The sequence below is a fragment of the Stegostoma tigrinum genome, chromosome 6 (genome assembly GCF_030684315.1).
Source record: "Stegostoma tigrinum isolate sSteTig4 chromosome 6, sSteTig4.hap1, whole genome shotgun sequence".
NCBI classification, from domain to species: Eukaryota; Metazoa; Chordata; class Chondrichthyes; order Orectolobiformes; family Stegostomatidae; genus Stegostoma; species Stegostoma tigrinum.
This window is the reverse complement of record NC_081359.1, coordinates 59,748,756-59,762,976: the sequence shown is the minus strand read 5'-3', so window position 1 is coordinate 59,762,976 and position 14,221 is coordinate 59,748,756. Positions and strand designations below refer to the sequence as shown.

General features: G+C 38.3%; 1 protein-coding gene and 1 long non-coding RNA gene across 3 annotated transcripts in view; one reads left to right on the top strand and one right to left on the bottom strand.

The window, feature by feature from the left end:
• Positions 1–14,221, top strand: part of aff3 (AF4/FMR2 family, member 3) — a 194,360-nt gene that overhangs the window by 93,351 nt on the left and 86,788 nt on the right. For both annotated transcript variants that reach the window (XM_048533102.1, XM_048533103.1), the window contains 2 exons: positions 7,052–7,117; positions 12,270–12,397. In XM_048533102.1, the coding sequence (XP_048389059.1) occupies positions 12,330–12,397 (68 nt within the window). In that variant the 5' untranslated portion in view covers positions 7,052–7,117; positions 12,270–12,329. The remainder of the gene's footprint in view (positions 1–7,051; positions 7,118–12,269; positions 12,398–14,221) is intronic.
• LOC125453465 (uncharacterized) lies at positions 3,583–4,830 on the bottom strand. The gene is made up of 2 exons (XR_007247772.2): positions 4,709–4,830; positions 3,583–3,958 (listed from the first exon to the last, which is right to left on the bottom strand). It is a non-coding gene; the product is annotated as an uncharacterized LOC125453465 (long non-coding RNA).

Here is a 14,221-nt window from a genome sequence, read left to right as displayed (position 1 = left end):
CTAATTTGATCCCGTTTTGATGGTTTTACTTCACTGGCTTTCTATGATGTATGATTTTGCCCACAAACTATGCAGATCTTTATACCTAAATTTTTAATCTCATGCTTCCTGAGCTATGCTGCAGGTCTTTACAACAGCTCAATCCCACGATAGCAAGATCATCTGTTTCAGTGATGTAGAACATACAGTTTATCTATTTTTCTTACCTTCCTGTTTATGTGCCATCGATTTGAATTATTCCCAGCTGTTAAAACCTCAGTTACTTTGTATGCCAATAGCATGTTTTGGCACATCTGTCCTTGTGTAACCAATTTCTATAAAATTTTCTGGTACCATTTTCCGTTATGGTTTGAGCAAGATGATTTACTCTGTGCTCCAGCTTCAGATTTATGGCTGTAGGTTTATCTCTTACCTTCTTCCTGATCTGAATGATTTAGTGAAATTCATTTTTTCTCTAGGATCCATCACATCCAATCACTCATTGAGTTACGTGATTCCTTTGTGTATTGGGTCCTCCAAATCATCATAATCCTCCAGGGTACAGATATTTTAATTTTTTTTTAACTTCTCATTTGTCTGTTGTTCTGTCTGTAATAGCTCATTTACCAGCTTTTCTTTAGCCTCATACTTTGTATATCTTTCCCCAGTGATCTGACTTTCTGCAAGGTCTGTAGCTAGTTCTTTGTGCAGAACATTTCCTTCTCTCATGTGGTCACCCCACAGCTCTCGCACTTTTCTCAATCAGTCTGGTGTGAGTTCTTTTCAGCTGTTTCACTGCATTAACTCAGCTGCCTTTTTGTTCTCTCACCTTGTAAAATGAGAGTTGAACATATGAAGTGCCAAGGATCATGAAGCAGGGATTCTTTATTCCACAAACAGCAGGTAATTAAAAACAGGAAGGGAAATTACAGATAAACAAGGAACTAATTACACTATGAAAATGGAATGAGTCTGTGGGTTCCATTGGGCTAAGAAATTCCTTTGTCTGTTCCCCCTTCCAGTCAGCTCTCTTTTCACCAAAGAAATGCATTCTTCCAATGAGAAAATGTTAAACTGCTCCAGCTGCGATCCCTCTCCATTGCCACTGGTGCCAGTCCTGATGAATTACTTCGCTTCATTGTTCAGACCTCTCGAACACTGTCACTATCTGGTGCTGGAATTCTTGTTACAACTTTCCAGTTACATTTTCCAGCTTTCCATGTTGAGGTGGCTGGTGTTGGACTGGAGTGGAATATGTCAGAAATCACAAGACACCATGTTATAGTCCAATCAGATTTATTTGAAATCACAAGCTTTTGGAGCACTGCTATTTCTTCAGGTGACGTCCACCTGGTGGAGGAGCAACACTCCAAAAACTTGTGATTTCAAATAAACTTGTTGCACGATAACATGGTTGCATGTGACTTCTAACCTGGAAACTAGCTGTTTGCATAGTCAGCACCTGTTAACTCCTGTTTCATGTGCTGTGGCAGAGTTTATAGCTTGCAATATTGCAGGATTGTTCTTTTTAATTAAATATTTGGACATTTTCCCCTAGTTTTATATGAGTAAGCTTTGTTTGCAATGGACTAGTTCCCTATTTGTTTATTTTCAAAACTTGGCTGACTTGTTTCTGATACTGAGCTCTCTACTGTTTAATATATAAATGTATGGATATACGTACATATGTGAATACAAACATAACACATGTATACTATGTGTCTATATTGTACATATGTAAAATTGACATTATCACCACTTTTACTTCAAACTAAATTTGTGGCCATTGCAGGAGTGAAGCAAGGAAAGAATTCAGTCTCTGATGAAGGGTCTAGGCCCGAAACATCAGCTTTTGTGCTCCTAAGATGCTGCTTGGCCTGCTGTGTTCATCCAGCTCCACACTTTGTTATCTTGGATTCTCCAGCATCTGCAGTTCCCATTATCTCCGAAAGAATTGGGTCAACTCACTTGTTTATTTAACTTGTCAACATTATCCCTGTCTCAGGCCTTGAAATTCATTTTGGTTCTCACAACTGGCTGAAAAGTGGTGAACCAGTTAAAAACTTTTCAACCTCATTTGTCAATAACAATAAGTCTTTAAGTTATTTTTGGCATGAGATGTATATTGGTCAGGTGAGGGTGCCTAATGGGTTCTTTAAGGTCTGATGATCAAAATGAATACAAGAAGATGTCTGCTTCAATGTAAAACAAATTTATTAGCTTCATCTAATTTGGAGATGTGCAAACTAATGAGTGAACCTATTAGCTTAACATACGTTCTTACATTCATTCGTGGGTCATGGATGCACTGGCTAAGCCAGCACTTATCACTCATCATTAATTGGTCAGTTAAGAGTCAACCACATTGCTGTGGGTCTGGAGTCACATGTAGGCCAAACCAGGTAAGGATGGCAGTTTCCTTACCTAATGGACATGAGTGAACCAAATGGGTTTTTCTGACATAATAAAATGTGAGGCTGGATGAACACAGCAGGCCAAGCAGCATCTCAGGAGCACAAAAGCTGACGTTTCGGGCTTGGACCCTTCATCAGAGAGGTTTTTCTGACAATTGGCAATGGTTTCACAGTCATCATTGGGCTCTTAATTCTAGAATACTACTTGATTCAAATTCTACTATCTGCCGTGATAACAAAGTGTGGAGCTGGATGAACACAGCAGGTCAAGCAACATTTCAGGAGCACAAAAGCTGACGTTTCACTGATGAAGGGCATAGGCCCGAAACATCAGCTTTTGTGCTCCTGAGATGCTGCTTGGTCTGCTGTGTTCATCCAGCTCCACACTTTGTTATCTTGGATTCTCCAGCATCTGCAGTTCCCATTATCTCTACTATCTGCTGTGGCAGGATTTGAGCTGGGGTCCCCAGAACATTACTTGTGTCTGGTGGATTCACAGTCCAGTGATAATACACTAGGCTATAACCTCCCCCTGAACTTTATACATATTGAACAAGTGACGCTCACTTCCTTGTTCCTGTTGAGGCCTCCTGGATGACAGCTAGCACTGGGAGCTCTATCTCTGTTCTCATGGCCCCAGTCTCATGACTCCCACTCCTCTGAGCTGGGAAAAGTTCCCAACATTAATTGTGTTCTGAATCTGATATTATATGTGGTAGTGCCATCTCTGTATTGCATTGTACCATAACAGGTCCAGGTGTCTCTGTGTCTTTGCACAATCTTCTGTTCCCAATCCTAGCCAAGGGTTATTGCGGTTACCTTCCACCCAAAACAGGCTGTTTTTACACATGACCTGTTCTACATTAATTTTCCTTCAATTGCTTAATGCCATGTTCAATTAACTCTTAACTCCTCACTGATCTGGTTTGGAAATATTTGCAAGCCTAACATTATATGAGGGTATACCTTTCTCTGATTAAAAATGTAATTGACTCATTTTTTACTGCAGCAGTAAACAGCCCAACCACAAAGTTTCCTTGACTTAAAAAGACATCTTTTTTTCTGCTAAGCCTGTGAAAAATCATGCAGACACAACATCAGAAACGAGACCTACGTGGAGTCATTTGGGGTCTGACACATACGTACAAAGTTAAAAAGGGATAGTATTCAGTACAAACAGAAAAGACTGTTTTGAGTCTAATAAAACAGCTGTTTTATTGAGCTGCGTGACGCCCATGCAGATTCATCTGCAGTCATTAGGCTTGGGAACTGTGACCTTCCATGAACACCATTCTGTTGATTTACACACCAGGATGATAACAACTCTGTTCACCATGTCCTCTAATTGTTTCTCTTCTTTTTCTGTCATTGGGTGGGAGGGATTTTCCTTGGTATAACGAAACATACTGGTTTGGAATCGGCTTTCAAGTTGATTTTATAAAGATTTTCCAGCTTGCCATGTCCAGTAAACCATTTGAGACACTAGTACCGAAAGAAGCTTCTTGCAGTGTGTATATGCAGGAAATTGAGGGCAGAGCACGTTTCTTACTCAATAGGGAAAAGTTCTGAAAGAGACCAATGAGAGTTTTGTTGTAAATTAGTTTTTTCTGTAATTTTCCGAAGCCATTGTATGATTCAGACGGTACATACAAGTCATTGATCAAACTATCAATAGGGTTTCTTGGAAGTCGATGTCTGATTTGAAGCATGATCTCACTGATGACTTTACATGTTCTTGAAGTGAAGTAGCGATCTAAAGCTATTATGAGGTTGTCAAACATAAAATTTGGTTCTTATTGATTGAGGAGTTGTTCTGGTGTTGTTCCTATGTGGAAAAGAGATATGCTAACCTGTTCTACATTTGGTTAGGTGTCCAATGCGGAAGCTGTTTGAAATCTTTGGATTTCTCTGTTTGCCAGCTTGCTAGCCTATAAAATGCATCTGAAAGCTTAATTATACAAGTGAATTTTGTAACATTGGCTGATTGTTGATATACACTTGAAGTTTTGATTATTACCTTAATTTGGGAGGATACTGATTTGATTTTGATCTCATTGTACTAAATCATTTTCCTGTCTTGCTCTATTTTGTGTTGATTTAAATTGCTGAATCTTTGTTGTATTGGGGCAGAATTACCAAATAAATCATTCGACCACTTCCAGTATGAAAGGTTTTCTTGAAATTACACCGGTGGGAGAAACATCTGGAAGTCCGGAAGCTTCTTCAATGAACGAAGGATAGACGTGCATTTTTATACACTTGTTTTATACACTGCCTTTAGCAGTTACAGAACAATCATATTATTAATTACTTACTTACTCATCCAGTCAGGTTAATCACGTGACTGCATGGTCAGGATGGACAGGATTATGGACAATCCTTGATCTTCCATGATCTTGTGATGTTTCCCAGACACCCTCATCTCTCTCCTTGGGGCTTTTCACAATGCATGCTGTGTTTAACCACATTCGAATACTGCTGACCTTTGCACCTGTAATTCGATCCTCCCTGCAAGCAATATGGGGGAGGCTCTGCCTTACTGTCTAAGGCTGTCTTGTTTGTAGAATTTTTAGTGGAATCTTTTTAATGATTATTGTGGTCTTTTTTAAGGTTATATGTCAAAATCTATAACTATTTCAAAGTCTATAACTGTGATTGTCTATCAATCTTAACCAAAGTAAATCTATTTGTGATGGATTCCAGACTCCAAATTAATTAAGTACATAATTCTACTATCAGTGCTCTTAGCTAGTTTTTCCTGCTTAAATAACTGCAGTTGCGTGTCTGCCTGTGTGTATTATCTTAATCAGTTACCTTGGATATAATCTGTCTACTGAGCTACTATTGTTCTAACTTATGATTTACTTCAAAGCAAAGTACACCAAACAAGTTATTCTAAGATAACTAAAAACTGCATCCAGCCATCTTATGCTGCTTTCAGCCATGGACAGCCCCAACAGTTATTAAGAAGATTGTTATTGTGATACTAAAACCAAAAGCTACAGAAGTTTCTGTTGTATTAAGTATTGTTTTCAATGAAAAGTCGGGGTTTCCTTTACCAAAATGATGTCTTCATTGTCCAAATAGTAGAACTTTCTCAAAATGACTTTACTAAGTGTTAGCAGATGGCTGACATTACATTGTTGATGCTGAATTTTTTATGTCTGATGTATTTTTGTATGAAATTCCTTTCTGGGTGTCCAGGAATTGACTTCTTTTCATGGGTACCTGATCCGGAAAGAGCTTCCTGAGGTGCTAGTGGGCTTTTACTGCTCAAACTACATTTTTGAAGGCCTCTTTCTCACATTACTGACTAAGGTCTTGTTTGAGACATTCAGTGTTCTGATGGTTTCTCTGGAGGAGATTTCTGTTTAAGAGATATTTCCTTCACAGCTGTTGTTTAGTTCTATAGCTTTTATTTTACCGTAGTGCTGGCTGGTCTTAAAGATGTATCAGCAATTCCGTAAAATAATGATTTTTTGAAATCTTTTTCTCCAGAAAATCTCTGATCTGTTTCTTGATCATAACTGCTGCCAAGATTTTCTAGGCAGTGTATCTTGTCATATCTACCATATTTTATCTTGTAGATTAATGCCACATTATGAGTGTGGGTTCTTAACAGACAGGCCAAGGAGAAAGTGAAGTCAAGAACTGTCTTCAGGCTTAGATTTCAAATTAATACTATTTTTTATACATTGATACTTAATACATATAAGGCTCTGATCTGTGTTTACATTAGGTAATTAGAAATATATCTTCTTTGTGTGTTCATATGCATGTACTCTCAAGATTCTATCTCATTGAAGAATGTCCTAACTCCATCAACACTGCTCTATTTATGTTCAATAATGTGCAGGGATACTCCAGAGACCTGATGCCTTGCACAAATTGTCTTCTCTTCTATTGATAGAGCTGTTTAAAACCCCCTCCAACACATAGGCGCTAAACAGCTCCACCCAAAATAGTAACTGAGGAGGCTCTGTTGACATCAAGGGACTTTGATTTCTTCCATAATTAAAAAGTTCTGCAGGCAGTCTTTGGGTTAAGAACAGGTTCCGTTTCAGTGTTTGTTCGTAAGTCGATTTGTCCACAAGTCAGAACATAATACAGTAAAATTTGAGATAAAACAGCGTGGAGCTGGAGGATCACAGCAGGCCAGGCAGCATGGTGAGGAGCAGGAAAGTTGACGTTTTGGGCTGGGACCTTCTTCAGAGAGTCCCAACTCGAAATGTCAATTTTCCTGCTCCTCCAATGCTGTCTGGCCTGCTGTGCTCCTCCAGCTCCACGCTTTGTTACCTCTGACTCCAGCATTGGCAGTTCTCACAGTATAAAAGAGATGTCCATCTGTAAGTATGAGTGAACATTTTCGTGTCGAATGATTAAAATGATTACTTGTTTGTAAGTCGGACATTGGGAAATTGAGGATCCCCTGTCTTATTGTGTGCTCAAAGCAAGAGTCTTTGGACACCCAGAACCTTGCCCTTTTTAAAGGGAGACCTGCTACATTGTAAGTGCTAAAGGAATGATAAATACCTTTAAGTACAGTCAGTAGTTTTACAAATCTAATAATGGGAAACAAGAATATACAAAATCAACTCAAATTGTTTTATTTCATGCCAATATTTTGTAAGATGGATTTTTGCATATTTGTATTGCAGAAGGTTCTAGATGATGAGGATACTATCATAAGGAGAGAATATCTTCTGTGAATCCCAAATAGTAAGGTGAGCTGAATACCATTTTTCGTTGTTTTGACGTACGGCTTGTAGCAATGTAGTCTTATTGACTGCCCACAATGGAGTTTGCTGCAGACGTAAACCTTGTGTTTGTGGCTGAGCCAGAAGTATGAGAATATTCTTTAAAACGACCGATCTGTAGCACACATAATTAACCTGTTTGCTGTTTCCAGCCAGGGATCTCAAACATAGAACATGAATTGTACTCCATCCTATCTGTAAGTAATATGTGCTTCCATCTGTTCTTAATTTGTCTATCTGGCTTCAGAGTGTCTGGGCTTCCCCTCAAAATATATATTAATCATCTTATCATACCTCAGATAATAACAGTTCTAAATGTAACAGTGACATGCAATACCGTTTTGTGTGTCTTACCTGCTTCCTGCTTTTAATTGCATACTCCTTTAATATCTGGAAATGGCAGCATTAACACAATATATAAGACATAAGTTACAACACATGGCACAAATATAATATACAATAGATATCACTAATAATACCTAGCTATTGGTTATGAATGGCTTTTAAATTTAAAATCTCATTTGATCCAATAAAACAATAATTTAATTTGAAATTTTATTTGCATTACAATCAAGTCATGACCTTTCATTATTCTAGAAGGTATCAGCATAATGTTGGCATGCTTACTGAACATCCACTTTTTTGATCCATATTTGATATGTGAATATTTGTACATTTTCTGTTAAACTACATAGAAAATCAATTTCTGCCTACCTAGATTTGATTTTGGCATCTTTTAAAATCCAGATGTGTCAAGAATGGACTGGAACAGAATGTACATGTCGCTTTTTTTTTAGAAAATGATTAAAGGCTTTCACAAAATTTTATAATTTTACTCCACCAAAAGTTTCAAATGTTAAACAATGCAAATATTGAACTCAGCAAAAATATTTGGAAATAATGTCTCAATAAAATGATATCATATAATCAATTACCTGTTTATTTGCTACAATAAGATCCTGCTAATTTACTAGTCTAAGATTATTATTGATTTCCATGGATTGGCAAACACTGTAAGAAATTGAAAACTAAATCATTTTTTGCCATGACACCATTTTATTCATCCAAATGCAAGTGCTTTGAAAGTATAAAACAGAAAATACAAGCTTCCTTTGTATCCTTAGGTTGTTTGCAGGATGAAATTTCTAAACTGTGGACATTGGTTTTAACTCCAGAATATGAACACTCAGCCACAGGAGGTCAGATTTTTGGCACCATTTCCCATTGCCACTTTGATTCAAAATTTGTTTTCGACATCTAACACTTTGTACAAAATGGACATCTAGTAGAACATGTAAATTCAGGTTCTACACCTGTTTTGGGTCCAAACATACGTTTCAACTGTTGTGTTGACCCACTCACCAATCCTAAACCAGTCAGAGCAATCAGATGGAGGAACAAGCTGTAGAATGTCACTATAAAGTGATCACTAGTTCCCTTCAATAAATTGCTAGTTAATATGTTTGGATGGTTTATGTGCTGCTTTTGTGACTGTTAGGCGTTTTGACAGCATTAACTGAAGATAATCATTTCGGAAAGTTATTTGCTGAGTCAAGAGACTCAGGGACTTCTGGAAAATTTCTGTTTGATCTCAATGGATTTGTCATTACAGCTAGGAGAAGGGAAGATTAGAATCTACAGAGTTACACCAGCAGAAAAAAAAGAAGAAACGAGGGCAGATCACAATTACACAAGTGCTTGGTCCAAACAACCAAACTGCAATTCACCATGGGGCAACATGGGCTGGATATTCATGGAGTCAGTTATTTTCACCACTACAGAACCACACCCATACCTGGCAGGCTCACAACCATCTTGCACCTTTCACTTGCAGTGGTGAAATTTGCAAGCATTACAAATGTTTTCAGGAATCCCAGATTGCCATTTTTCTCACTTACTCACTTTCTCATCTCCATTGACATCCAGCCTATACTACTCCACGGTGAATTGCAGACAGCAAGTTTGAATCAGTACAGTCATGTGATGTAAGGTACAGAAATATGATTTCATGCTGTAATGAAAAGCCTCAAGTGTGTGGGAGAGTGAACACAAGCCATGGGACTAGTGGCAGAGTTCTGGAACTGATGTGAAGAGGAAGATATGAAATGATGTTTCAGTGTTTGAGTAAGAAGCATCCTGAGTCAGATCTTTGAACTTCTTTCTGCACTGTTGTCGGTTCCCTGGGGGATAATTATAAGATAAAAATGCTGTTCTGGTATTATACTAAGGTACTCTTCTTCTACCTGATAACTGGACAAATAGGATTCTTTCTCTTATGTTTCTCCACTAAAGTGTTCAAGACATTATAGGAGATTCTAAGCACACTTCTTGTTGACAATTTTATTCTTAAACTACAGGAGAAATTTTTAGTTGAACTTCACATAGAATACTACATTCCACTCTAAAGACAAAAACTACACAGAACTGATGTTGGGGCTGTGAAATTTATGCTGACGCTTATATTGTTGAACAGACCTCAGAAAGGCACCATATCTTTAAGATGGCTAGATGACATCACAACATATGAGCTCCAGTTTAAGAGGTCTGTGTCTTACTCTCCAGTCATTCAGTCAGCAGTCATCCAGCTAATCAGTCAGTCAGGCAGTCAAATATATATAAAACATTAAAGCAACCTAAGTAAGCATATAACCCACACTGCCAGTTGAGTCTGAGGTGTCTGAAGTATTAGTGTATACAGTCATTAAGAAACTTATATGTATCTGTCTTAATAACATCCTGGCTGTCTGTGGTATATGCCCATGGCCTAACATGTGGATACTACATCATATCAACAACTAATTTTAAGAGGCACAAACTCAAAAAGGCTTTGGTACATTGCTCTGATACAATAAACTGGATAACCCTATTCACTTCATGGTCAGTTTGGGTGTTATTTAAAGATCTTCCTTTTACTTGTATCTTTTAAAGATCAAGGAATCATAAAAATGTACAAAATGGGTGCTTAATCACAAAATTAGCTGAAAACTTAATTGTCATATGATTTTCAGTTAATGGCACCCTATCAAAGAAAGTTCATTCTTTGAATTCTATTCAAACAGAAAATGGAAGACAATTAGAGTCATAGAGTCATTCTCAACTTAACAAGTCTGCACAGCAATAACTATCACTAAAGGCATGCTAAACCCAATTCTTGGATAGCCACTTGTTTTTGAATATTTTTCAGGCAATCTTTTATTTTTTGCAGCTTCCAAGGTACAGAAATACATGGAGCAAAAAGATCAATTAAAGCCAAATATAAATAACTGAACAATTTACGAATGATTCCAGCCTTTTTTAATGACACAAATGGACAATAAAATATACCAAAATTAAACTAACCAAAATAAATTTTCATTGTACTTTTTAAAATTAAATCAAATCATTTTTGTTTCTTTCCAATTTTTCCTCATATGAAGCTGGTGACTCATGATTTCAAAATGCTGGCTTGACTCCAGTAGCCTTACCCAAATGGTCATTCTTCAAGTATGAGACAAGACAGTGAATATATGCAGACTTTGAAATTATGGGCCATATCATTGCCAAGTCTCATCATGTCTTCATCAGATGTCACCACAAGCACACATGCATACGTTACAATGGGGACACTGATTATCAATCAAGATAAAGAAACCCAACTTTTATTTCCCTGACCCTAGCTTAGGAACACAAAGCTCAATTATGATGTTCAGTGTTACTCTGCTCATGGAAAAATAATGAAAGATATTGCTTATGAAGTAAATTGAACGGTTTTGTTGCTCAGTACAAAACTTGCAATTTATTTTTATTATTAAATATAAAATTAGAATCACAATAGAAATAATGAAATTAAATTAAACTAATGAATGTCTTTGATGAATCTTCAAAGTATTTTCAACAATTCTTATTTCAGGATGGAACATTAGCTACATTGGAAGTTTTCGACGATGTGAAAATTTGACAGCTCAAGCTTGTCAGTCTTTTTGATTAAATAGGTCTGCCTTAAGCCAATCAAGATAGGTAGAATTGGAGTTACACAAGTTAATTTATCTTTTTTTTACAGAAAAAAGAATTATTTTCTTATTTTTGGCTTTTAAGAACTTATGAGATGGACTTCTATTTCAAGACTATATCAAGACTGTTGCCCCGTGTCTACTGTTTATTTCTTAATTGTATAACCTGTCTCACAGTGACTGATAGATTGAGATCAAAGTTCCTACTTGTCTGCTGGGTTAAGATTCCCTGTTGCTAAGGTGACAGCTTATTTTAGAAACAGTATGTTCAGAAAATAAGCTGGCTGAAATTTGAAACTCTGGGTTATTGCACCAAGCTGCAGCTAGTGGCTTATAGTGTCCAGACTGAAGAATCACTAATTGACTCAACCTGGACTGTCAGCTAGATTATAAGAAAAAAATTAAAACCACAAGATCATAAAACATTAGTTTTGATGGTGATGTGTACTGTTTCAATTCTGGTTCACCATTTCTGCAAAGGGATAACTAGACATTATGCTGATTCAATACTGCACACAGCAAGATATTCAAAACTGGCAAAGAGCCAAGCAAAATAGCTAACATTTTGCATGGAAGAAAACTGAGGAGTGAAGCCATTGGGCGGAAACAGTCTGTTTCACAGTCTCTTTAGCCTGAATGTTTGCCAGTTCCGCGACACAGTCATTTTATTAGCCTTATGAGAGAAAACTTCATATGAATAGTAAGCATCTGTTATCTGTGCTTTTTCGATTTTCTTTTCCAATTTTATACAAGTGCAATGGACATGTTTGTTACTAAGAAGAGGATTGCATGCATTTCAGATTTCTTCTGAGAAAAGCTGTTTGAGATGTTATTTGTAACATTGGCCTGAAGATTGTGTACAGTACCTGAAATATTTTTAAATGCTATTTCCAAAGCATTGTGGCGAAGAAAACATAATCTTCTGCTCTTCATAGTTATTGTTGAATGCCACTGATCATTGAACTGAACTGGAAATAAGTCGACTGCTGGTTTCTGAAAATATGTTAAAAGTTGTCTTCAGTGTCTGTTACTAAACCTATGAAGTACTTTCATTAATGAATTAAGTAAAATATGTTTATAGCCTGTACAGATACATTACCTGAAGTGCCTGTTAATTAACCTTGTTCTAGACACATGGGACTATTTTTCACTTGACATCTGCTAGAAGAAAACATTCTGGGTCTGTTAGAATGCTGCTGGAAACACATTTACCAGTGCTTGACCTGATAAGCCAAGACTGGAGTCAATCATCTTTGAGGTATGTTAACCTTGAACCAATTCTTATAAAACACAAAACTCAAAAAATGTTGTTTGTAAATTTTAGACCTGTAAATATTTTGCAAACTTCAATCCTGAAGATATTTAATTACTTTCAAATAGAGTATATCAAAAAGGAGTGATGTTCAAATGAGTGCTTAAGATGGGAAAAGTATATACTCATTAGCCTTGATAACTTTGTAATGCATGTGTGCTTTACTTAAAGGCAGTATCTCGGCTTATTATTGGTAATTCTTCAACCTGAACCATTTTCTTCTTGATTTTTGTTAGTGATAGTTTGCCATTTCCTTCAACTCTCAGGGTTAGGGCAAGGACGAAAATGCCAGGTCTGCCTCAGCTGCAATGGGGAATTGAACATGGACTGTTGATATTATTCTTAACCATGTGATGTAATGGCGATGTGATGGTCTAATGGTATTATTGCTAGGGTATTAATCCAGAGAGCTGGGTAATGCTCCGGGGACTGAGGTTCAAATCCTGTCATGCTTGATGGCAGAACATGAGTTCATTTATGGGTGACACAGTGGCTCAGTGGTTAGCATTGCTGCTTTACAGCACCAGGGACCTGGGTTCAGTACAGTCTTGATTCACTCTCTGTGTGGAGTTTGCACGTGGGAAATACAGGCGTAGTTGGATAGGGTAGGGGGGGAAGTGAGTCTGGGTGGGATGCTCTTTGGAGAATTGGTATGGGCTTGTTGTTTCCACACTGTAGGGATTCTATGATAAAAGCCATTGAGCTAACTGAGATACTTGAGCATCTCAAGTAACTTTATTACTGTAAAATCTGATTATCCATCATGCTGGTGTAAAACTCCCACTCACATTTGTTTTATTAAATTATGCAGTGGTGGAAGACAGTCTGATGGTTGCCCCTCCATGTTCACTAGGAATGAAATCCCACAGGTGGATTCTCCCCACTTTCAGACTAAGTCCAAAATGAAAGAGATGAGCAGAGTGAAAGCGTGATAATGGGAACTGCAGATGCTGGAGAATCCAAGATAATGAAATGTGAGGCTGGATGAACACAGCAGGCCCAGCAGCATCTCAGGAGCACAAAAGCTGACGTTTCGGGCCTAGACCCTTCATCAGAGAGGGGGATGGGGTGAGGGTTCTGGAATAAATAGGGAGAGAGGGGGAGGCGGACCGAAGATGGAGAGAAAAGAAGATAGGTGGAGAGGAGAGTATAGGTGGGGAGGTAGGGACGGGATAGGTCAGTCCAGGGAAGACGGACAGGTCAAGAAGGTGGGATGAGGTTAGTAGGCAGAAGATGGAGGTGTGGCTTGGGGTGGCAGGAAGGGATGGGTGAGAGGAAGAACCGGTTAGGGAGGCAGAGACAGGTTGGGCTGGTTTTGGGATGCAGTGGGTGGAGGGGAAGAGCTGGGCTGGTTGTGTGGTGCAGTGGGGGGAGGGGACGAACTGGGCTGGTTTTGGGATGCAGTAGGGGAAGGGGAGATTTTGAAGCTGGTGAAGTCCACATTGATACCATTGGGCTGCAGGGTTCCCAAGCGGAATATGATTTGCTGTTCCTGCAACCTTCGGGTGGCATCATTGTGGCACTGCAGGAGGCCCATGATGGACATGTCATCTAAAGAATGGGAGGGGGAGTGGGAATGGTTTGCGACTGGGAGGTGCAGTTGTTTATTGCGAACTGAGCAGAGGTGTTCTGCAAAGCGGTCCCCAAGCCTCCGCTTGGTTTCCCCAATGTAGAGGAAGCCACACCGGGTACAGTGGATGCAGTATACCACATTGGCAGATGTGCAGGTGAACCTCTGCTTAATGTGGAAAGTCATTTTGGGGCCTGGGA